Source organism: Phoxinus phoxinus, assembly GCF_949152265.1.
Source record: "Phoxinus phoxinus genome assembly, chromosome: 13".
Taxonomy (NCBI): Eukaryota; Metazoa; Chordata; class Actinopteri; order Cypriniformes; family Leuciscidae; genus Phoxinus; species Phoxinus phoxinus.
The window spans coordinates 33,093,764-33,120,876 of record NC_136888.1 but is presented as its reverse complement, the minus strand read 5'-3'; the positions used below and the strand labels follow the sequence as shown (position 1 = coordinate 33,120,876).

At 35.5% G+C, this 27,113-nt stretch overlaps 1 protein-coding gene across 4 annotated transcripts in view; it reads right to left on the bottom strand.

Moving 5' to 3' along the window:
• plcb4a (phospholipase C, beta 4a) overlaps positions 1-25,346 on the bottom strand; it is a 78,005-nt gene extending 52,659 nt beyond the window's left edge. Inside the window, exons 1-11 of one of the 4 annotated variants that reach the window (XM_079633618.1) lie at positions 25,192-25,346; positions 22,977-23,065; positions 21,274-21,354; positions 13,338-13,397; positions 12,867-13,010; positions 8,315-8,394; positions 7,766-7,819; positions 6,185-6,266; positions 3,909-4,009; positions 735-792; positions 375-483 (exon numbers count right to left, since the gene is read on the bottom strand). In XM_079633618.1, the coding sequence (XP_079489744.1) occupies positions 375-483; positions 735-792; positions 3,909-4,009; positions 6,185-6,266; positions 7,766-7,819; positions 8,315-8,394; positions 12,867-13,010; positions 13,338-13,397; positions 21,274-21,354; positions 22,977-23,060 (853 nt within the window). In that variant the 5' untranslated portion in view covers positions 23,061-23,065; positions 25,192-25,346. Of the gene's footprint in view, positions 1-374; positions 484-734; positions 793-3,908; positions 4,010-6,184; positions 6,267-7,765; positions 7,820-8,314; positions 8,395-12,866; positions 13,011-13,337; positions 13,398-21,273; positions 21,355-22,976; positions 23,129-25,191 lie in introns of all 4 variants that reach the window. The other 3 variants (XM_079633620.1, XM_079633621.1, XM_079633619.1) reach the window with 3 other exon arrangements.
• Positions 25,347-27,113: the final 1,767 nt, after the last annotated feature.

Sequence of the window (27,113 nt, the reverse complement as noted above, 5' to 3'; positions counted from 1 at the left end):
TAAAGGCTTGAAATATCTCACTTTGCATGTAATGAGTCTATATAATATATTAGTTTCACCTTTTAAGTTGAATTACTGAAATAAATGAACTTTTGCACCATATTCTCATTTTTCCAGTTTCACCAGTATATTATTAAACAGAGTGTATAATAAATAAATAAACTAGGCCTAAATTATTTGATTTTGTAAAAAAAAAAAAAAAAATGGCCTTGAACAACTGTCAATTACATTAATATATTATGTATTGACTGTACAATGCCAGCCCTGACCAATCACAATCAAGTATTCAAGAGAGCCATATAATAATATAAGACATGTTGCACACACAAAAAAGACATTAGTAACATACAGTGAGATATAAACATAACACACACCTTTCATCTTCAGTGTCTCGTCAGGTTCGTATCGCTCTATGATTTGGAAAGCGCATTTACAGTCAAAGAACGGGAAGAGGATTTCATTGAGACGTGGATCTCTCTGATTCTACACAAGAGACAGAAACCCTGCAGGTTACATTATTCACTAGATCAAGAGTCCCAGGAAATGTGTTAACAGCTTATTTCTCTAATATACACACATGCACAAAGTCTTTGAAGAAGTGAAGAATAAAGACTTCAAAAGAAGAGCAAATGTTAAAATCATATATGATCTAATGTGTATTGTTCCTTCAGGATGCATGAACTCGGATGACATGCACAGGATATTAAAAGTTAATAAAAGAAAACATTGCTTACTTCGTTCAAAAAGTGGACTAACTGGTCGACGCTTAAATAGTCGCTTTTGTCTCCACTGCTGAAAAGAAAAGCAGCACATGTAAACTTCAGATATGTTTCTGCTCCGGATATCTGGAAAATGTACAACTCATAAGGAAACATTATTATTTCAATGTATTTGGCGATGTGACGTTCAGCCCGTTTGGAGAGAAGTAATATGAGTATTATCTAAAATTATTGGGTAACACTTTACTTGAAGGGGTGTGCATTGAGACTGACATGACACCTTCATAATCATGACATATGTTATAAATATGAAGAGGTTTTATGCATGTTTATGACAACTGTCATTAAGTGTAATTCGCTCTATTATAACATTTTTAATGCAAATATGACATAGTTTGAGATGTCTTTGTTATGACAACTTGACATTACCAATACATCATAACCTGTCAGTGTCTTGGTAATGACAACTTGATATTACCAAGACAACATAACCTGTCATAAACATGACATAGCAGATTAATGATCAAACTTAAGAAACCACTTATCTTTATGGGTTATCATTGCATTAAACTGTCATGTGGTTGGTTTTGACATCGGCTGTCATGAGGACATTATAACTGTGTCATGAATTTGAAATTGAATTTGTCATTGAAATGTAATTTAACGACATTAAGTAGTTTAACTACTGAAGCTAGATTGATCATTAATCTATCAAGTTTGATAATTAATTATTGATAATTAATCTGCTATGTCATGTTTATGACAGGTTATGTTTTCTTGGTAATATCAAGTTGTCATGACAAAGACACTGACAGGTTATGATGTAATGGTTTATGTCAAATTGTCATAAAGACATCTCGAACAATGTCATATTTGCATTAAAAATGTCATAATTGAGCGAATGACACTTAATGACAGTTGTCATAAACATGCATAAAACCTCCTTCATATTTGGACCACAGGCGGAAGTCGACGCTGGACAACCACTTTGCCACTTTGTCATTTTTACAGAGGTTGTAGCATATTCATTTTGTAAAGCTACAGAACTTGTTCGACTCATCAATGTTTTGTAAGTTTGAGCCATGTGTTTATTAAGGTCTGAAATAAAACAAGATGAGAACTTAAATATTCCCAGCACTTTATGTGAGGTAGTATGCTTGCTTATCATAGGAAGTAATAAGAAATGACTCCTTACATTAAAGTAGTAGCCTAGTGAATAGGGTGTTGGGGGAAAAAAATGTTTTTCTCTTTTTCATCAAACCGCAGTTTTTGCACGTTCCCGCAATTTTTGCAAGTTCCCGCAATTTCATCGCATAAAATTGCATAAATATCCCGCATATTCCATCACATTTTTTAAGAAAACGTGCCTGGAGGGACTTAATTATTAACAGGGTTCCCATAACTTGGTTAACCTCAAATTCAAGGACCTTTCAAGGACTTTCCAGGTCCAATAGCCTAAAATTCAAGGACCCAACCCTCTAGTCATCTTCATTTAGGGGTCACACTTGGCTCTGTCGCAGTCAAAAGTGACCGAAGCCTTGACATGCAACTTATTTTTTCCCCCCAGGAATTTTTTTTTCAATAATATTTTTTTGTTCAATAATATTTTTGGATTATTTTGAATTTTGAAGGGATTTTATGATACTACGCAATATTTATAAAAATTTTATGAGCTATTTTTTTCCCCATTTGAACTAATATATATATAAAAAATATTTTTTTTTATTTTCACATTAAAGGTGGAAGCCTTTAAAAAAAGTTTGAAGTGAGAAAAGTGCCATTTGGAGGCGTTAAAAAAATAAACACTTGTAATGTCCTGTGACCAACTGTGTAGCTCCCTATACTGTATAAAGGCTAGGGTGGCTTGAGGAGAAGTAAATCATGGGCTAACTTTCATTTTCAAGTGAACTTCTCTTTTAACGAAGCGCGTAAATGCGCGTAACTAACGTAAATCAAGCAAGCTAGTACGTATAGGCCACAAAGTGTTGCCGAAGTAACACATTAGCGGACCGGAGGGAATAATATGGATTTTTTTTCCAGAAAACTTCCTGCACAAAATAAATTCAAGCACTTTCAAGGACTTATGATCGTTTTCAAAAACTTTCCAGGGCCTTGAATTCTTTTTTTCCAATTCACAAACTATCAAGGATTTCAAGGACCCGTGGGAACCCTGTATTAAGTTATCATGTCAGCTATAGTGTGGAATATATGGTATTGTATCGGTATCGATCGGTATCGACAGATACTCAAGTGTGTGGTATCGGTATCGGACATGAAAAAGTGGTATCGAGCCGCCCCTAAGTTTCTGTTGTTCCAGTGAAGGATTTATCCGTGATGTCACTCCATTCACGTAGGTTTCACGGCTCGCTCCACTACATGTTTCTCATTCAGTCGAGTTAGATTAATGGTTTAATATTACAGCTCCTCAGGCAATGCATGTATAAATATAACACTGTTTAGTTTAGTGTTGTGCAGCTCGTGGGAAAAACTCTCGACCGAACATGACACTAAACTACTGTAGGTCACTGAAGAGATTATCATCAGGAATCTCGTTCTTAAAAATCAGCATGAAACGGCATTCACAAGTTTTCACGTACATAATGTGACATATTTACAAAGAAAACATCATTTTGCAGGTGTAAGTTATTACATTTCGATAAAAAGATTATGGAAATATTTTATATAATGATAAATTATTATTATTTAAGTATTATGTATTACAGGTGCATGATATAAATATGTGAAATGGTCATTTTCTCTGTTTGGAGATGAAAAAATATTTATTAATCTATTAATTTTTTATTTTTGGTGGTGTGTATTATTAAGACAAAAAAAATAAATTAAAAGAAAGGAGAAGAAAAATCGAAGGTAAGAATAAAACATTTTAATCACATAATACTAAGACTTTCTTAGGAATAAAATCCCATGTGTTAAGAAAAAGAGGGTCGATTTAACTTCATAATGACTATAATAGATATTAATAACAGATAAAAATGTAAAAATTACTATTTACAAATTTATCAAAATACTAAAAGAAACTTCATTTGTTTGGACGAGCAATAAGCGCACAATACCTCGTAAGATTTCACACGTTTTGAATAATAAAGCTTTATATTTGTTGCTCATATTTCATTTAATATACTGTATATTTAAAATAATAAAGAGCTAAAGTGCAGGTTGCATGCTTACAATTTCCTGAAGAGTTCTTCAATATCAGTTCTGGGACAGATCTTCTGCGTCAGGCTGTAGAACTTGTCAAAGGTGAAGATCTCGTGCTCAATTTCATCGTTCTGTTAAAAGACATGAATATGAATCATATATCCTCCAATCAGAAACATGGGTTACAATTCATTAGTAACCATAATAGCATAATACGACTAAAACTATTGCTGCATGTATCATGCGTGTTGTCAAAAAAGAAACATGCCGCATAAAGAGGTCATGTGACGACAAATGTAGAATATAATAATTGCATATTGCGTGCTGTGCAGTAATGCTGTAAACATTAATATTCAGTTCATCATCATCATGCTAAAACAGGGTTTAATAAACTGATAAACCTCACATTTCAGCCTTTAATTTTTTTTTAAGGAAGTCAAAATGATAAATTACTATATTTATATTCATGTAAAATATGATTATATGATATATTCAGATGCAAAAGCCTCTAAGTGCCATCTGAAATTTCACTTTAATGACAATTAATAGATAATTTTCATTGCCATCAAAGTGCAATAACTGACCATAAACATACAAGCTTGATAAAAATGATCATTCTAGAAGAAAATTTCAGATGTCACTTAGAGGCTTTTGCATCTGAAGTCTTCATATATATATATATATATATATATATATTATTGTCATAATTGTTTGGAATTTAAAATTGCATTAATTATCTTTTCAATCCACCGGCTGAATTAAAAAATGCAATTCTACTTTCTGACAGCAGGTGGCGCTTATGAGACAGCAGAAATATAGCAGTTACCCTGGTATCGCTTGTTAGAAATGCGAGTGTTTGCAGATATAACATAAACAGCATATGGTAAACATTGTCATAATTCATCAACAGTAGATCAATAAGCAATCTACTGTGAACTGAAAGCGTGAGCCTGTTTTATTATGACCTGTTTCACAGACAGGGTTTAGATTAAGCCAGGATTAGTTCAACTAGGACATTTAGGAAGCTTTTATAAACGTGCCTTAGAAACATTACTGGTGTGTGTGTATCTTGAGATGAAACAATGCCACTGATATATTTTAAGATTTGTCAGTGCAAGTTGCTTTCAGTGAAAACAGCTCAAACATGTATTTTAGTCTGGGACTAGACTTAAGAGCTTGTCTGTGAAACTGCGAGTCTATGTAATCAAACTAAACTTGAGACTTTTAACCGCTTAAGCGGCACACCCCTTTTCTTTTTAATAGACATGAAAATCCACATTCCGAACTAAAACGGTTGTAATTCAAGAATGCTTTGGAATATAGATGCAAGATTGGTCTTGTTTGTCAGATTGCTGTAGAAGTGAAATAGATTAAGAAAGTTAAAAGTTATAGAAGTTTGAGTTTATGAAAATGTACAATGTTAAACATTTTATTATTCATATTGTATATAAAATATATATTTTCAAAGCCTGGTGGACTCTAAAAATGCAAAAAAAAAAGTTGTGTTTTAAATTTTAGGTTGATATCTTGAAATAAGCGTTCAGTGAGATTTAGTTTGGGCGCAGTACCACACTTCTCCACTAGTTGACATTACTGCCCATATAAGGGCGCCTCCATTTCCATATGTTGTTTGAGTGATCTGAACCATTATTTTTACAATTTTCATACAATTTATGAAGTAGACGTCTTATTCAGAAGTAGTGTTGGAAGTTTGGCAGATTTTGAAATGAATTCAACCTCTAAGAAACACAAAAGATCACGTATGTGCATTATAGCTCGCTGACACATCACTAATGCTGAATCTATTATTGTTTTCTTTATATTTAAAACATTTTTAGACCTTTTTTTTATAAAAGAATTGAATGGATGCTATCTTTTAAACTCTTGGCATGAAAACAAACTGAGGTTTCTACCATTCTTTCATGATTTTTCATGTTCATCACTATTTCAAAATAAAGGTCTGAACACGCCTCAGGAGTATGAACATATTATTGTTGCAAATTGATAAATTATGGCTCCTTTGTATTTTAATTTGAAAATCAGTTACCAAATATGTAAACTAGAGATTGTAAGCTTTCAAATGATATATAGTTTGCCAAGACTAGTTTAGGTGTAGTATAGGATATTACTGTTTTAAATATGTAATGGCCGTGGCGATGCCAATATAAGCACCCACAGGAAACCTGTAAAGACAAACTAAAACAATGTGGCTCACATCAACATCTGTACAATTGTATCATTGTTAATATCTCTATCCTGGATCTTCATATATGTGATGATAGAAAGTGTGTGCTGTTAAAAATCACCTTTCCGCTGGGTAAACCGAGATCCTTCAGTGCCTGGAAAATACCCTTCTCCGTCTTGCCCGAGGCAAAGGTTCTGGTGATACTGAAGAAAATCAGACACATTCAACACTTCACTCTTTTAAATATGTGAATGTCCTCCAATAGATCAAGTGTCTCTCAAACACAGCAGGATTGTGCATCTTTATATACTGTATCTTCTAAACACACAGAGATATAGACATGAGCTCACATTTCAGTTTAGGGTCCAATTCTCACTATTAACTACAACTTCTGCCTCGATAAACTCATAATCACTGCTTATTAATAGTTAGCAATGTAGTTGTTAAAGGGATAGTTCGGCCAAAACTGATATTAAACCCATGATTTACTCGCCCTCAAGCCGTTCGAGATGCATGTGTCAATCATTTTTCAGACGAACACATTTTCAGTTATTTTAGAAAATGTCTTAGATCTTTCAGTGGTTATAATGTCAAGTTATGCGGTCCACCTCCTTCAAGTCCCAAAAATGTGCATGCATCCTTCACAAAAGTAATCCATCCAGCTCCAGGGGGATAAACGAAGGCCTTCTGAGGGTAACCCGTGCGATTTTGTCGTAAAAATATACATATTAAACTTTATAAATGAAAATACCTGGCTTCCGGCAACGGTCGACGCGTGTTCACGGGAGATGGTTGCCGGCGTAGGACGTACCGTAGGAAGCGTCAAGGCGTAGAACGAACGTGACAGCGCAGCCAGAGAGCAAAACAAAACTCCACTCAGGATTTCCGCGATTTAAAAAACATGTATTTAAAAGAAAATGTCGGAGTATTTTGATATTAGAGAAGAGGATATTGAGTTCTACGTTCTACGTCACGACGCTTCCTACGCTACGTCCTACGCCGGCAACCATCTCCCGTGAACACACGTCGACCGTTGCCGGAAGCCAGTTATTTTCATTTATAAAGTTTAATATGTATATTTTTACGACAAAACCGCACGGGTTACCCTCAGAAGCCTTCGTTTATCCCCCTGGAGCCGGATGAATTACTTTTGTGGAGGACACATGCACATTTTTGGGACTTGAAGGAGGTGGACCCCATAACTTGACATTATAACCACTGAAAGATCTAAGACATTTTCTAAAATAACTGAAAATGTCTTCATCTGAAAAATGATTGACACATGCATCTCGAACGGCTTGAGGGCGAGTAAATCATGGGTTTACCGAAAATATATTTTTTGGCCAAACTATCCCTTTAAGTTTAGGATTAAGAAATGTAGTATATTGTCATGCAGAATAAGGCATTACTATGTGCTTTATTAATACAGTACTAATAAACAGCCAATATCATAGTATTATGGATGCTAATAGGCAACTAGTTAATAGTGAGAATTGGACCCTAACCTAAAGTGTTACCAGAAATGTGATATTTTGTTATCAAATTCAACATTCAGACATTTTTCTAGTCTATTATTCACTGTATGAACAATAATCACTGTAATATATACAGAGATGTGATCTCTTACTGTGCAGCAAGCATGACCAAATATCAGCAAAAGTATGTAAAAACCTCGTCACATTAATGAGAAGGCTGGACGTACCTCCTGACCGGTATTTGTCCATTCACGTTGGTCAAAAATGACAACCGCATCCAACTGCAGAAATAAATCAGAACACACACACACACACGAGGACAAACAAGAACATGAAAGTGACAAGACACATCTGCATTATACAAATCATTTAGATTGTCATAAACGGTTCATGATTCAGATACAACAGTAGTCGCACCTAAAAAAAAAAAAAAAACGCCGTAAAAACATGTATTTTCCTGTGGAATTAATAGATGTTTCATATTTCTGCTTTTGAACGTCATAGACTTTCACTTTAAGAGCATTACTGTAAACACGACTTGTGCTTGTTTATACAAACTGAGGGATCAGAGGAAATTATTTATCAGTGGTAATTTTCCACACATTGACTTCAACCGAGAATATACTTTAAATAAGTTGTGCTTTAAATGATGTTTTTCTGGGTGATTAGCTTATGTAAGTAATTAGACTGAAGTATACGGCTGCTGGCGGAATCATTTCCTTGAATACTTCATGAAATCTTGTGTTAGCTGAGACGTGCTGGCTGGTGGCACTCACTGTTTTCTCAGGCAGGTCATCGGACACACGTTATTCGCTCGAGAGTTCTGGATCAGTGACCGCAAGCCGTCTGTCCATTTCTGCAAACATGCACAAGCAAATAATGGGGGAAAACTTGAAATGTCACTGAGTTTCCAGTCTATTCATGGCCAAAATGATTGAGACAAACAATAATATGAAACCAAAAATGCACGGTTCTACTGAGCTAACGTGACGAACGATTTTTCGATTCAGATTTTAGTTTCTCAGAAAGACACATCAGATGTATTGCTCAAACAGTCGAGCGTGACACTAACAACATCACGGTCATGGCTTTAATTCCCAAATTTCATGATATTTCAAACCCATACATGACCCTGGATCACAAACCCAGTCTGGAGCCGCACGGGTATATCTGTGGCAATAGCCAACTATACATTGTATGGGTCAAAATGATCCATTTTTCTTTTATGCCAAAAATCATTAGGATATTAAGTAAAGATCATGTTCCATGAAGATATTTAGTAAATTTCCTACCGTAAATATATAAAACATGTATTTTTGTGAGTGAATGCAGCACAATCGTGAACATAAATGCACAACTTTAAAGGAGATTTTCTCAATGTTTAATTTTTTTTTGCTCTCTCAGATTCCAGATTTACAATAGTTGTGTCTCGACCAAATATTGTCCTATCATAACAAACCACACATCAATGGAAAGATTATTTATTCAGCTTTCATGTGATATATATATCTAAAAAAAAAAATTTAAATTGACCCTTGTGACTGGTTTTGTCATCCAGGGTCACATTTTTCTTCCTTCGTTCAGTGGAATTACATTTCCATTTATGCATTTACGACTTGCATTGCAAAGTATATATTTGATCAGTTCATGCATTTCCAGGGAATCAAACCCATGACCCCGGAGTTGCATATTCTTCTCATTACTATGCTTAAGTGTCATCATACTTTTATGATGCTTTTTTGTTTACTTTCCTTGCTTTGTTGCTTTTTAGAGCTTGACAGACCCTGGATACAGCTTTGATTGTATTGGAAAAAAAGATAATGATATTTGGGTAAATGAGTAAGTAATGGAAGAATGTTGATTTTTGGGTAAACTAACCCTTTAATAATGCACTGGGGAAAACGCATACAATGATTGAGCCTGAAAGGTTGCATGAATAAATAAATGAATGAATGGAAGATGTGCTGTTTTGTAAACATGTTTTTCTCTCGTAGCGTTTTATGAGTGCGCTATTTTTACACCAGATTCCAGGACATAAAGGATGTCACTTCTAATGCTCTGCTAATGCAAACACTCTCACTTCCCGGAAATCTAATAATGAATCAAGCACATGTTTCAGACAAAACCAACAGAGTCCCGAAACAGCAGCTGCGTGCTAGTTCAACACAAGTGCGCACATCCCCGGGGTCACGAGCGGGCCCTCGAGAGCAGCCGATAACCCAGCAGGGGCGACGGCAGTGACAGGCAGACGTCAGGAGATGGAATTAGATGTGAGTTTGATGACCTTCCTTCAGAGAAAAAATCCTTCAGGGACAGGTTGAATCTTTGGTCAGATTTGATAGATATCATTTAACAGATTTTTTTATATGTAAAAATATAATGTAAACATTAATATATATTAGGGGTGGAGCCGAACCCGAATACGGTATTCGGAAAGGCACAAATAACGTGTTTTTTACAAATACTTATTTCGAACAAATACTTTTAAAAATATTTGTATTCGGGAACAAGAAAAACTTTATATCAAAAAGCTGCGTTTCCTCATGAGACCGCAGTGCACGACGCCCGGATGAGTGAGTGAGTGACGGACACAGGCTGCTCCACACAGCAACAGAGAGCGAAAAAACACTTAACTCCATCACTATTTTTGTTGAATAGATGTTTGTACCTTAACTGGGTTCCTGAGGCAGTTTATAACTTTCGAGAAGCGGAGTTTGATCGGGAGATTATTCCATTACGCTGCATTATTGACGTCTGCAGTCGGGTGCTCTCATGTTCGCTCTGTTTAGCGCGGTAATTTAGACAATAGGCTGTTGACAGAGTAACGTTAACGTTCGGTTAAAAAGTTTAAAAATGCTTGTGTAGTTTTGTCGAATCGTATGCACGTGTGGGAGTTATATGGTACGTTTAAGTTACTCTGTCTTTTGCAGACAGCAAGATGTAGGCTGTAGGCTTCATAATGTTCACAATGGTATTTTATTAGTTGTTGTTTAACCATGGATGAGGTAATGGCTGTTATGTTGTTTTCTTTTCAAGGACGTTCCTTGTTTCATTGCTGGATTTATGGAAAAACATCAACCAATATTGCATATCCATAATTATTATAATTATATATAATAATATAATTAAAGAATACTTACACTATAACGTAAATTAGAAGTGTAACGCAAACATTTTTTTTTACGATTACGATTTTTACGCCTATTTTTAATTTTAATCGAATACAAATACAAATACAAATACTTTCCCCCCCTCAACAAATACAAATACAGATACAAATATCGGCTGCTTTGCACACCCCTAATATATATAAATAATATTTCATATATACATGAAAACCTTTTCACAATATTCTAATTTTGAATTTGGGGTTTTCATAAGCTGTAAACCATAATCATCAAAATTATAACAAATAAAGGCTTGAAATATCTCACTTTGCATGTAATGAGTCTATATAATATATTAGTTTCACCTTTTAAAGGTATAATACGTAAGAATTTTGTAATAAAATATCCAAAAATCACCTGCACAGTGTGATATATTTCCTGCAGTTGTGTACTTACAATCTCCCAAAAGTTCCCAAAAAATTTTAACTTCAGAGAAATACCAATTTTAAATAATTGACCGTCCCGGAAAACTTGTCGCCTGTCACTGACGTAATATCCGCGTTATCCCTGGTTTCCGGCCGCTCGTTTTGCCATAGTAACCATGACGACAGACGTGGACAACTGCGTAGTGTGTAACGTCTAGCTCGCGCTGTTGTTGTTTCGTTCAAACATTATGGACCATGGCAAGCAGACTTTGGGACTAAATGAGAACTAAACCGAGGATCAATATCAGCGTGGCGTTTTCGAGATGCCGAGAGCTAGCGTCCGCGACCAACTTCGACTTAACAGAGACACCACTCTTACATGTACTTTATTAGGTGAGCAAAAGTACATAAAACTAATCAATGTTAAGAAACTAAAAACAGCCCGTGTTTTTTTAGTATCATTGAGAACCTATTATAGTTTTTATTAATTGGTAAGTAAATGTAACATATGTAACAAGGACACTGTAAAAGAAAGTGTTACAGTTACTTGTATACATTTACTGTTATTACTATAGTAAGTACATGTAGTAACGTGTAACTACATCACCTTAAGGCGAGACATGGCAGGCAAAAACATCGTTTTTTTTTTTCACTGGTCAATTTTGAGATTTTGGGCTATTTGTCTTCAATAACATGTCTTCTTTCAGACTTGTGGTGAAAAAAAGTCCAAAATACACATTTAGGTCTTTATTTTACTAACTTTGTCTGTTTGAGTCTGTAGATTTCTCCAAAATTCAACAAAAGTTGGCGTTATAGATCAACATCTCTGTCTGCACCCCATCATCACATACAACCTCCCTCTCCTGTACAATGCTGTCGGATCCAAATATGGTCATTTCCTTTTTATCAGCAACCAATCGTGAAAGTACAATGGGCATTTAACTCTAAAAGCGAAATCTCATTGGCTGATGACAATTTCTGACAGCGTGATTGGTTCAGGTGCATCACGTGACGCGCTCTGACATTTAGATGTGTGTTTTTGACTGTTTTTCTGCTCAGTTAAAGGCCATAAATGCTGTGTTTATAAGTTTTGATGTGATTTAGATGGTTTGTATTGTTGTTGCTAATGATTTGATAAGATATTGTGTCTGTAAATAGTTGTTTAATATAATTTTTACATCACAAATCTTTAAATGCCTTTTTCCCAAAATTAGTTTTTTGTCATTCTCCAGTATAAACATCTCAGCCTATGTAGCACATATGTATGTACACCAAACTTTCCAGTTATACACTTAGCATTATTCTGAAGATATTTTCAGAGGGATTTGTTAATAAATCATTCCTGGCCTGATTTATGTGACATTTTAATTAAAAAAATCTGACGAAATCTTTTTTTTTAAGGCTATGGACAGTATATTTTGATTTCCTAGGTAATGAAAGCCTATATCCTGAAATCCCTCTGAACATCTTTTTTCATCTTGTGTGTAATCAAAATGAAAAAAGAATTTTGCACCTGGCTTTATTATATGTTCAGATCTATCCCGAAAATATATGCAAAATTGCTCATATTTAATAAGATAATGCCTAATTTGCATAATTAAACATACAAATTTCCAAAACTTGTAATACATTTTTTTTATATACTTGTGTAAGTAATCAACTGAGGAAGTTTCATGGTGATATCTATTATTTTAAAATGTTACCCTATTCACCTGTAGTGTCTCGCCTTAAAATAACGTGTTACCTGCAGTTTTGGTAACCTCTAATAACCCTGGCCTGCTCATGGCGAGCGTTACCTTGGCAGCGTGGATGTTTTGCGTGACCATGTACATGAAGCTCAGGTTGACCAGGTCTGTGCCGCTGCATATGCAGATGATTCGGCCCTCCAGGTTCGTTTCGCACTTCCCCGTGGCCTCCAGCGCAGAGACGATCTTTGGGTCCTGTCGAGAGTTTGGGAGACGAGTGCATGAAAGCCAACACAGCAGTCCATCATCAGAACTACTCAAACCACAACCTCATCAAAATGCACATTTATAATGTTCATTAAAGAGCTGTCAGTTATGTTGAAAAATGAATTTATTTAAGAACATCTGCTTGATGAATGAAACAAGATATTTAATGGAAAAAAAACAGAGTAGCACTTAATTTTATTAATGCCAAAGAGCGGTTATTAAGATGACGAAGACAAATAGTTTTTCCTGTAGAAAAGCATGCACTGATGAATCATTCACAATCAAATGAAAAAGGTTGAATTTATTGGTTTTTACCTTTGGCACACTGATATCACGTATACTGTTGATCAGGGAAAACTCTAATACTTGACCCTCCTGTATGAAAAAGACATGAAACAAAGCAAAATTATGAGAAGGCATGCTTTTTTTTGGGCATTACATATGAATATATATATATATATTATATATATAAGAGTACAAAAAGAGTCTCAAAAAAAGCCAAAAAATTAATAAACATTTGTTTAACCCTAAAACTGCCAATGTGATCTGGGTGTAACATAGTTTTTGTCGTCTTTTTTTGGGCGTAAAAATATTTTTTTCATCAAATCCTTTTATCATTTATCACAGCCTCTGTATTGAGTATGCTGGTCACATGATTTGTTTAAAAAAAATTGTGATTAATTAGTCAGCCTGACCTAAATCCAACATGGCTGCCAGTGGTGCTGGACATTCAGATTTTGAGATAAGTAAATATATATTAAACCTGTGGTGAAAATCACGTTTTTAATGTTGTTTATTTGTCTATATGGTGTTTTTAATATGCTTTAAGACAAACCATGTGCAGATTCATACAGTAAGTCAACACTATTGCTGAGTATTTTCTCCTTAAAACTGCAGTGAACCAAAGCATGGGACGGGCCCAGTGGAGGTTAGGCCCTGTTTACACCTGTTATTAAGATGCGTTTTAGGCCCCGTCCCAAATGGGACCCTAAACACTCGTGGACTTCTTATGAGTCCACACTTTCGTGACGTGACGTAACGTAACGCCGCTTTGACTGTCGGGAAGAAGTGTGCTGTGGAGTTCAGCTCAGCTAAAGTGTGCATCGAGGGTGCATGTCGACCGCTCGCGAGCACCCTTCTGAGACCTAAAATGACAAATGGGACATCCTACGGTCTCAAGGACTTAACGGACACGCGGCAGCCATTGTAAGTCCACAAGACTGAAAGTGCATAATGAGGTGTGCCATTTGGGACAGGGCCTTGGTCGATCAGATCACAAGTGGATGGCTCTAAATACAGGTGTAAACAGGGTCTAAAATGTTTTATAAAACGGATAGTTCCAGTCCTTAATTGACCGTTCGCAAAGACCCGCCCCCCTTAGTCACTGTCGCTATGTCCGACAAGCTACGCCGCTCTCACACCACCATGGGAGACTGACAACACTGACAGACAGGACAGACCAGGTTACTTTTGTAATTAAACAAAGTCTCACCTTTCAAATTTGGTCATTTTTTAAAAGAAATGTAAACAATAAATTGCGTTTTGTGGCTCTTTAATGTGTGTGTCAGATCGCTGTCGCCTCAGTTAAAGCCGCTCGTGAACCGATCATCTCTTCCTTCTAGTTCATTTATAGCATCAAATAAACATGAACATCAGAAGGAATGTTGTTTTAACCGCAGAAAGACGTCAGTACACTGCGCTTCTCAAGTTCACATCCTCCCATGTCAATCTACTAACTCTCCTGACCGCTTTGTCGGACAAAATGGCGGATGGTGAAGTATGATTGGTCAGATCACCTGTCAATCAAGCTCCCTGCAAAGGCTGATTGGTTGAGCCGCGTCTTATGTACTGTCTATGGTTCGAAGCCGTTGTAAATTACTCCTAAACACACACCTGTGACCGCATTACATTAGTGTTACTGCGCAACTGCCGTTTGTGATGCTTTGTTGCTGCATGTGTTGCTTGGCAACCTCTTTGGAACTACATTGCTTGGGGGAGGAATAAATGTGTTATAACGCTATATTTTTTGTTGCTGTTGTTTATTTTATGAATTAAATAAAAATAAAAATAAATATTTTTATGGAGTAACCGTTTTATAAAAGCAATAAGCCCTCTGAAGCCGTGTTTTACAGTGAATTTAGAACAGCTAAGGGCGTTTTAGGCACTCTTGCACAACTTTGCAATAAGCTTATTTCTTTATTGAGCTTGTCCACTTTCAAACACTTCCAGAGGTCGAAAGCACTTTTTGTAGAGTAAACGTTCATGTGTTCAAACAGCCACAAAAGACCGTCTACTGACCTAATGCTTAAACATCATGGGAAGTGCGCTAGCCAGACGGGATTTAAACTATCAGCTGAAGATGTAAGTTTGGTTTGAAGAGGAAAAACGTACCAAGCACAATGTTCTCTCACCATTCCTGATCTCTAACACACACTCACAGCGTTCGGCTGGTCTTGCGTCTTCAGAGCAGAAACGAAAGCTGATGCTCTCCGTGTGTTTTTCAGTCGTCTCATATGTAAATGGCACAAGCTTATTTTGTCCTTTAGATCGAAAGATGTAAAAAAGCCCATACATTTACCCAGAAGTGATTGAAAGTGGACAAAAGAGACGCATTAAACACTCAGGTCAGTTCGTTGCCAATGGTCTTCGGTGTGGAGGGGGGCTGTTAATGTCTTGGAGTGGCTTCAGCGCAAAGTAACCTTATGACCAAATGGTAAAAGTTATCACGCTGAAATGTTATAAAACCTTGTGAGTTCATTTTTGATAATTCCAATGTGTTCACCATAGTATTTATTACACAAATGCAACAAGCTACTTCTCCATTGCAGATCATGCATCAAATCTTCTTTTTGAAAGTAGGCTTGAATGAGTCATGCCGACAGCAACTTGCACATGTGCAGTGGAGAGGGCGGTTCTTTTCTAAAATTCAGGAAAATCTTATGTATAAAAAGTTATTGATGTATAATTATTGTTGATTGATATAATTATCATTCTCCTTTCTATAATTATTGTTGAACTGAAGTTTGTGCTGTGTTATTTAAATCTGTGTGTTGAAGGAAATGGGATTACTTGATCTTTCAATACTGTTACTTGATCTTTAACACATGTTTATGGTCTTTCATACTTTCCCATGTTATGATAGTTGAGAAATGGTTGTACCCATGTGTATAAATGCTCACATAAGGAAGTGGTCAGGGAGTCTATGACTGGCGGTAGTGAGTGCAGTATCTGCGGAGTACTCTGGTTGAATTGTTAAACCTGATCCAAGGTTATTGTTTTTTATATTGAAGGTTTTTTTTCTTAAGTATTTTCCTTTTTAATTTGTTATGTTTCATTTCATTATTTATTTGTAAAGCACATTTAAAAACAACCCATGGTTGACCAAAGTGCCGAACAGAACAGAGTAATCAGTACAAGGATAATACGATATAAAAATGCAAGAGCAATCGATACGATTACAAGCAATTGAATAAATAATACATTAAATATAATACAATTAAAGGTTAAGAGAGTGCTTTAAGGATCCACATTAAGAAAGTGTTTTTTAAGCTTTAATTTGAAAGTGGCAAATGACGAAACTGTTCTGATTGATAGTGGTAGGCTATTCCATAGTTTTGGGCCTGCTACTGCAAAAGCTCGGTCACCTCGATGCTTCAGTCTCGATCTGCGCACAGAGAGCAATCCAAGGTTACTAGACCTAAGCAACCTGGATGGGTTGTATTAAAGGGGTCATGACATGTTTTTTTTTATTTTATTATTATGTTCCCTTAGGTGCAAATATAGTATTACTATAGTTTTTTTTACAAAAAACTTTTAAAATGTAGTGATTTATGACCTTTTCCCACCCTGTTTCTCATCCTCTGATTCAAACAGTCTGTTTTGGGGGTGTTTCCCCTTTAAGAGTTCAGTGTTAACGCCCACTGTTATGATTGGCTAACGTCAGTGCCTGTGCATCTATTATTAACGCCCCCAGCCAGAACCTGTGCGGATTCATCGTATTTAAAAAGTAGTTTAAAGTTTTAAACACATTACTTACAGTTTGCGTCGTCGTTGTTGAGCCCAGAATAGTCGGCACGGACTTATCTTTGAGCAACAGTTTTCTGCATCATATTGGGATTTGTTCTCAAAACAGTCATCCTTCAAATGTATAGAACAAACGCTTAAATTAACACTGCCGTGACTGAGACGTCCGCAAAAAATAAAGTGCATCCATTTTTCCCTGAAGTCTGGATCTTTCGCAGCGTATTCAAAGATGTTGTTTGTCCACAGCCAGGAACAGCACATCTGCGGCATCGTAATTTCCCTGTACACAGACCCACTCGCTGTCCGGCGACTGAACACTTGTGAGGCACGCGGCGCGCGGGCGCGACTATGATACGAAATGAGCGTAGTTGTCTTGCGCTTTAAGCGTAGTTGTCTTCTGCTGGAGGCGGTCATATGCAAACGCTGGTACGTCACTTCGCACCGTGACGTCACTTCTTACCGTGGATCCAGAACGAGCTGTATTTAGAGCTTGATTAAATAAATGATTCGTTTATAATGGGGAGGAAGTCTTAAGCTATGAAACTTGCAGGACGTTTTAATGACACAAAGACCTCTTATATACCAAAAGATCAAGGCAAATTTGGTTTCTCATGTCATGACCCCTGTAAGTCAGATAAGTACCCTGGTGCTAGGCCGTGTAATGATTTAAAAACAAAAACTAAAATTTGAAACTCAATTGACCGTTCGCAAAACCCCGCCCTCGAACGGTTCTCGTCCAATCCTAGCTCAGCAACTGTAACTAAGGAGAAGGACCTCCGTCAAACATTCCGATTTCAGCAAGATAGTGCAATGATGCGCCTATGGCAGTGAGGTCTGCACGGGCTTAAAACTTGCTGTATTTTATGATTGCTTGCCACTATTATTAAAAAATAGGCTACATGTACAAACACCGTTTCACTACGGCACTGCGGCCCCTCATCAGTCAGCAAACAAGAGAGAGAAAAAGAGAGAAAGACCACGGACTTACTAATTACGAAACTTTGATGTGGTTGAACAGGAACACAGTCACAAATTCCTCTGGAACTCAAACATTAAACTTCAAAACAAAGTTTGCACAGTTGCACAACTATTTACACAAATATGTCCTTCTCAGTCGGCTACGAGTTATGAATGAAGAGAACCGCATCGAGAGTTGATGGTTTCAGCGCGTCCTCTGGTTGCAGTGTTGTGACTGAAATAACGCGCGCGGGAGCACATGCGCAAAACAGTTTTGTAAAATGATATATGATCAAATAAAAATGATTGATATATAATTTTACAAAACTGTGTTGTGCATGTGCTCCCGTGCGCTATTCTGTCTATACTTTCTGTCGTGCCCTGGAGGATATGTCTGCTGCATTACTCCAAAACCAATCACTTAATGTATGGAGCTCAACCCAGTCATGCGTCTGGTTCTCAATTGTTTGACGGGCGTAGTAACAATAACTAAGGGGCGTGGCTTTTGCGAACGGTCAATTCTCTGTTTGACTGGTATCCAGTTTAGAGAAGTTAAAATCTGAGTAATATGATCAAACTTTCAACTACCAGTCAGCAGTCTGGCAGCAGCTTTTTGTACTAGTTGAAGGCGCCCGATGGATAATTGGTTAGCTCCAAGATAAAGTGAATTACAATAGTCGAGACGTGGGGTAATAAAAGCATGAATGACTATTTCAAAATTCTTTGGGGAGAAAAAAGTTTTAACTTTTGCAAGACGGCGTAAGTGAAAAAAGCATGTTTTTGGCACCTGTGAGCACCTTGCACTTTCCTGGCTTGGGAGAACCGAAAATAAACTTAAAACTGTCATTTAACGTCCTCCATGTGTTGATTTGAAGAACTCTAGATGATCTTTGACACCATCTAAAACACATTTTTGGTCAAAAGGACGAGGAAGACGATGAAGGGAGGAGATGCTGGATGACAGGATTTTGTTTGAATAAGAAATGTATGAAATCCAAATTTTATTATATATGTATATATATTAGGGCTAGGGGAATTAACGTGTTAATCTTTGCTATTAATTTGAGATGTTTAACGCATAAAATAAAAATAAAGCAATTGACGCAGTCGTTTTTTTGGCCTCATTTTTAATGACTTCCTGTTGCGCTGCTATTGTGAGTGTGCCGAACCAAGTCACCCTGTCCTGATGGAGAAGGACAATGATGGAGTTTTAGGAGGAATGTTTGAATTTAAAAAGTTGCCTGAGTCACCGAAGCTGGATGAACCAAATTTTGGCATTTTCGGCATGATTTTTCATGCTAATTTTTGGCCGAAAATATGCCGCCCCGCCCCTCCGTGTTCGTCCCCTGGAAATCCAGAGTTCTCGCAAGATCACAAATTGAATTTGCTCAGCAAGTAGCTCTGGTGTCGAGTAATAATGCTCATTAAATATGCCTCTCTATCTGAGCTGCACCAATCACATCGGGCCAGAGGCGAGATGACATTAGTCATTAGTAAACATTGCAAGATGGCTGTGGATGAACACCAGTTGTTTGAAACGGCTTTGGGCGCTACAATGAAAGATTTAGACTTGACATTTTCTCTAAAAGAGGAACAGAAGATGGCGCTCGAATCGTTCCTTTGCAAGAAGGACATTTTTGCTGTTTTGCCGACCGGATACAGCAAGAGTATAATCTACAAGTTAGCTCCACTCAAGTTCAAACCCGAAGTTTGAACCAGAAGACAGACACGAGAGGCGGGAACAGAGTAGACGTGATAAATATGAAGTTGCAGAAGAAAGAGCGCCGTGGATCAGGAGGTGAGGAGAAGTACAGACTGAAATAGCCCGAGTCAGTAAAATGATCCGAACTTCCCACTACTACTCCGCTGGTAGCTAAGCGTATGGGGCTTAGTGATACGTCACCCCGTGTATTGTTGTGATTGGTCGTAGTGTTAGCCAAATGCGTGCTGTGAGATTTTCAAATGCATGCTTGGTGCCGTCCCTCGAGCTGGCCGGTTTTCATTAATCGACACCAGACCATTAATCTTTCAGATTTAGGTCTGGATTTCCAGGCTACCGTGTTCGGCGATCAGGTTTCATTCTCGCGCAGCCTGTTTAGTAACTTCACGAGCAGGTATTTTCCGCTAAGCGTGTGTGCCGTGCTCTCTGTTCCGTGTGTGTGTGTGTGTGTGTGTGTGGGCGCGGCCCAAACGCTCCAATCATGTACCTATCATGCACTGGAAAAGCAAAGTCCGCTCTCAGTATAGACTTCTGTTTGCAAGAGCCCTACTGAGCTGGTGTAGCCATGCTGGGCAACAATGGTAAAATCACCTGCTCTGAGTCTGATCACATGCTCTGGTAATATTAGCTTTGTAGGACTGTACTTTATTTGGATAATTAGTCCAAAAAAAAAAAAAGTTAAATCTGAGTATGAATGAAGAATAATATATTGATGTTTAATATTATTTTACGTTATTATTACGTTACATTGAACTGTGAAGGGTCATAACACTTACATACTGTTGTCCTACTGCTAGTTTAATTGCTTCTATTGTTCTCATTTGTAAGTCGCTTTTCTGTTCCAGATTTTTTTGTGTTTTTCCTGTTCTGTCCAATTTTTGTGGACATTTTTATTTTATTGTTTCTGTGTTGCTTAATTTAATTAGGTGATTCTACGTTTACCTGTTGATAATTACAAGCTTGGGGGAAATGCAATTAATTGCAATTAATCACAACAAACTGTACGATTAATTAGTTAATATTTTTTATCGATTCTCAGCCCTAATATATAGATATATGTATATATATAGCCTATAATGCAGTTAATCTGGTTCATTACTTTTTTTCTGGCTTGAAAAAGTTCTGAATGGCCGGTTATTGAAGCCAAATTGGGCGGTGGGTAAAAAAAGTTAACTTCAAACCCTGTTTATAATAAATGCCACAATAATTTGTGTTTGTATTATACTTATATTTTTTATTCCTGTTCTGTTCAGATTACTGTTCAATTTAAAGTATTTGTTGTGAAGTGAACTAAAATACATGTTTATAATGTTTGTAAACATATTTTTTACATGATTTCTGAATGTACAGTAATAATAAAATGTGACTTATCCATGTGTGTTTTTCTCTCAACATTGTAATTTTGACCCAGTGTGACTTATTTTCCAGAAAACATGATGCTTTCACATCACCAGTGAAGTACATACTTTTAAAGTATAGCACATTAATTGGGAACACAGCCATAGACGACTAGAAACTAGAATTAACATTATATTCTCACACAAGTTGTACCTTTCCTTCACTTTTCCATGTCAGGAAGAATCCAGAAGCATCCGCTTTGAAAAAACAGTTCGATTCAAAGACAAACGGATCCTGCAAAACAGAAATAAAGCAGAAGCATAAACACTGTTCTGGGTCAGCTGAGTTTTAATAGACCCTGATGCGCATGTAACTGCAATATTTATTGCACTTTATAATCTTGTTTTATAAATGTATAAACAAGCTCATATTAAGGATCACTGAAAGAGCTGCGATGAGAAACTCCACATTAGAAAGAAACTCCTTGTTGCATCTTGGGAAGAAATAAACATAGTAAAATAAACCACCTTCATAATGTCAACAGAATCAATTTAAGCATTCAAGAGATAATGGCAAATATATCATGATAACAAACAAATAAAGCTGAATTTCATCTCATATCAATAAGAGAGGGAGACTCTGAAAGCCTCATGGGAAATCTGTGCGCTGGTTTAACAGCTCAGATCCCGTCTCTGACACGTCGTTCATGAGAATACATCCTTTCAGAAAACTTTTATTCCAAGATAAACTTCTCCCGCCCGAGCGCATGTTCCCAGGGGACCCATGTCTTTGAGAACACAGATGTTCACAATATCCTCTTCAAGTCACCAGCGCCCAGAAGCATCTTCTTAGCGAATGAATGATGACATTACTTCAAACATTACATTAAACATATTTAGAGCAGCTGAGCTATTCGGTTTTCTTTAGCATCTTGAATGAATCCGGGTACCAGAAAAATCACACATTTTCCATAACAAATTCTCATTACTGAAATGCATAGAGGAGAATTAAAATGACTAACTTTTAGTGCATTACCATTAAAACAATGCAATATAATGACCTTATATTCCAGCAAAACAATAAGGCAGTACAACACAGGGTTATTTCAGTTATAATAAAACCATAAGAAACATTTTCATTACTTTAAATAAAGGACACTCAATCATTATGATCCCTAAAGGTCTAAAAAAATTAATGTTTATTTTTACAATTTTAAAGGAAATTATATATCATGCATATCTCATATATTATATTATATATATAAAATCATGCATTTATATATATATATATATATATAAATAAAATCATGCATATATATATAAATAAATAAAATCATGCATTTGTATATATATAAATAAAATCATGCATTTATATATATATAAATAAAATCATTCATTTATATATATATATATATATATATATATATATATATATATGCATGATTTTATTTATATATATAAATAAATGCATGATTTTATTTATATATATATATATATATATATATAAATGCATGATTTTATTTATATATATACAAATGCATGATTTTATTTATATATATACAAATGCATGATTTTATTTATTTATATATATATGCATGATTTTATTTATATATATACATATATATATATATATATATATATATATATATATATATAAATGCATGATTTTATATATATAAATGCATGATTCGAGATATATATATATATATGAGATATATATGCATGATATATAATTTCCTTTAAAATTGTAAAAAGAAAAAAGAAAAGAAACATTTTTTTTACACATATAAATCCATGATTATACTGTATATTCTTGGATTTAGTGCCTTCCTCTTCTAAAACTATATTTCATGATTTAACACATAAACACGTTTTTCAGCCAACAACAAAGACAATGAGTCTGAGAAATATTCATACCTCATCAAATCTGTCAAAATATGCCCCATCCTGCATGAAAAGAGGAACGGACCGTTGCCAGTTGAACTTGTACGGTTTCGCCATTTGACCTTCAGATGGAGATAAGACGACAGCAGTCAGTGCTGGAGAACGAGTGAGTCAATCTCTCAGTCCTGTATGGGAGGTCCATATAAATCAGGCCTGACTACATCTCTAAAGACCAGCCCAAAAGATGCATGTGCATTTATTATTACTAGCATTATTTGTTTCAGAAAATTCAGAAGCACTATTTTTAACTCATTGCAAGAGTTTTGCACGTTCACATTATTCTGCTGAAACATTTTTTTTTTTTTTTTTGCTATTCCACGAATCTGAAATGTCTTCAACTTTAAGGAGATTTAAATCATTTCATCCTAAATAAAAACAGCTTAACAATGATCCATGACATGCAAAAATCTCACTCTGATCAGTCTGTCCTCACCGTTTTACACATTAGGATAATGAGAATACTTTATTTTTATGGCAAATTATGGGTTTAATTCTCGTAAAAATTATATAATATTCTCCTAAATATAAAATAAACAGAGCAATTTCAATAGGGTTTTCATACCATCGGTGCTCGGGCCCTAAAAATGCAAAAAATATTGTTAAAATTCATTATGATATTTAATAGGCCGAGGGTACATTACATTTACACGACAATGATGTACAAGAACGGAAACGTTTTTCCTTTAAGTTTTTGAAAAGTTCAACGTTGTCAAAAACGATCCGTTCACACGGATCCGCAAAAACAATATAATTTTAAGGGCATTTTAATGCACTTGCATATCTCTCAGGTTTAGTTTTTTTTTTTTTTTTTTTAAGAAAAATATCAGTCTGTTCTCCAGAAAACACTCAGGTTCTCATGGTTAATGAATCACACGTTAAAGATTGCACACGGAAACTTCAAAGTGTTGCTCATGTCTGCTTGAAAATCATCAATGACCAGCAGCTGAGATCATATTTCTCACCGAGAGAGAGAGAGAGAGAGAGAGAGAGAGAGAGAGAGAGAGAGAGAGAGAGAGAGAGAGAGAGAGAGAGAATGATCCTGAAAAAGTAATTTAATAGTTACCGTATATTATATTATATATGTCATAACTTCAGAGAACACATGGACAAAATTACATGAGTATCTTTACTCTTGTTCAGATCTTTATGCCATTAAAACACAAGATTTGTAATGATCTGTATTTGGGCAGATCACATGCAATAACTCATTCAGTTCTAAAACTATTATAATCTAAAATATTTTTATTCTTTAGTATAATGCACATGCAGTATTTCTGAGCTCTTTAAATGACAGTGAACTGAATAAATACATAAATCCACACACACATTCAGACAGGAGTCATTAATGAAGGCAGATGTCAATTGAAATGCTGAACTTTTGTATTCTGTACAAGAATAATTCATATTAATGTCAGGGCGGGGCAAGTTGTCACATGCGTTTTAAATGTTGTACACTTAGGCTATACATTTTGTTAACTACAATATTTGTTCACAGATGTTACTTTTTACACTTACTTGTTGTTACATATTTTCTTTTCTTCCTAAATTTTGCTGAAAATCCTATAATACACGGTTTAAAGTCAGATTCCTATTGTGACAACATGCCCCACTGTTAGGTTAAATATTTTTTTATTTATTAATTAAAGGGCAATATAAATGGAAATGTAAAAAAAGTGTTTTTGTGTGTGCATAGGCTATACAAAATAACTTAAAAAGTAAACTCTCACTAAAGTAAAAGTGTGACAACTAGCCCCGGTTAACAGTGTGTGTGTGTGTGTGTGTGTGTGTGTGTGTGTGTGTGTGTGTGTGTGTGTGTGTGTGTGTGTGTGTGTGTGTGTGTGTGTGTGTGTGTGTGTATCTGATCTTTACATGTATGTAACGCAAGACTTTAAACAATTACTGATACATTTACTATAACTTATAATGTTCTGAATTAAATCGCTTTACAACATAAAACAAACAATCGTCAGATACACAAGAAACGCGTGAATAAAAAACACTGATTTAACGTTAATCAGTCAGTCTCAAATCAGATCAGATGATTGACGGACAGATGTTGTTGTCGAGTTGATTTAATCTCAATAATCCGAGCTAATCGAGTAATTCATCGGATATTTAACAGATGATGTCTCATTGTTAGAGTTAACGTCATTTTATTTGGTAAAAAGTTGAGTTTGAGTTCACTCACCCGCTGTCCTGCTCCAGTGTGATTGATTTTCCCTGTAATGCCCGAGGGAGTGATGTCAACCTCGTTCACATGACTGAACAGCGACACCCACAGGCCGCCCCCTGCATTACATCTACACACTGTACACATCTCACTGTATTATCCTGGTTTCATCTAAGCCATGACTGTGAAACCAGGCTTTTATGTTCTTTACATATCATTAATAACACTTTATAATAACCAATTATGGTTAAAAAGCATATAAGTGCCTTAAAAGGTCAAAACAAACTATCCGACAGCTGACTTTTCCCATTCTTATTAAAAATTAATTATCATAAACAAGAATGCAATTTGATTCTTCGCTTGCCCTCCATAAAATTGCTTACTTGATTTACTTTATCAGATATTAAATATATTAATAAATGACATTTTATCGTGCTCTGATAACTTACACACTGTAGCAGAATATCCATCCAAACTATGTTGACATTTTTTTGTTATTTTTCTTGTCTTTTTTTCTGGGGTCATATTGACTGCAAACAGAAGCAATGTTAAAATCATCCATTTCTGATGCTTACTCGTTTTATATAATAGCAGAGCCCCTTATTAGACATTCATTGGGTTGACTTCAAATGACTCTGTGACCTTATCATATCAGTATTAGCCTACCAAACTCCCTTTCAAATCATATTTCAAATCAGCAACAAAACTGACATGAACTGTCCAATAAATGTTTATTATGCTTTAAAAAAAAGCTATTTTTCAAAGCACATGTGCAGCCGTTAGCGCGAGTCGCGTTAGTGACGCAATGACTTTACCAATCAGCGATTGGCTCTTTTGTTTAAAAAGCGGGACGTCCGCCATATTGCGCGTTGCAGTTTCACTAATTCATAAGCATAGACAGTATGGTTCATAAGCAGTTCATAAGTAATATGAGTGAACTTTAGCCAGTAGCCACTACAATAAATATTTAAAATATATGTTATGGAACATTTTATAAAAAGCAATAAGCTCCAAGAAACCATGGTTATAAAGGGAAAATAATAGGAAATAAGGGAAATACAAATATCAACAGAACATTTAAATAATTCAATTTAGTAGGCCTATAATGTAAAAAATTGCTGTCTTAAAATTTGAAGTGCAATCCACTTACATTGTTAAACTAGGAACATTAAACTGACTTAAAAATAAGTTGAATCTATAACTTCTAACATTCTGTTAAAGCAATGTAGAAACATGTTGTCATAACTTATTAATCATAAACATTTTTTACAGTGTAGTTATACAAGTTTAATACATTTGAAGATGCATTTTAAAGCTTTATCAGTGAGAGTGACAGTCTGTAGGTCTGAAAGGTCATAAAACCTATATTTCACACGCACAACACATTAAAGTTATGACCAAAATTAACATTATTGTTCAAAGCCCGAAGTTCACAAGAACAATTTTATTAAAACCAATGCACAACACGAGCACAACTTACATTCAACAATATTTGTCTTCCAAAGATCTTGATATTTGTCAAACTAATTACAGAAGTGGACAAAATCAAATGTCATTCAATGTTAAATAGGGATCTTTTCTGTCAACAGACGTTGAAAATAATAAAGTGGCATTCAGTAGCATCCATGACCAATAGTCTGACACGTCATATCTAGCCTATCTAATTCTGTAGTAGTATAAATATCTTAAAAGTGCGCTTACGGTAAGGTTTATACAAAAAATGAGCTCTATTCATCAACACTTTTTACATTCCACATCTAACATAGATTCAACATTCAAAGGCACGGGACTTCACTTCAAAACGATCGAAAATATTTTCTTGAGTCATAAAAGTAATTCAAGTAATCTTACATTGCAAAAAAGATTTTGGTGGAAAGGAACCGATGGCACAGAATCGTGTAGTAAAAAGTCAATAACACCACTGGAAGTGAATATACAAG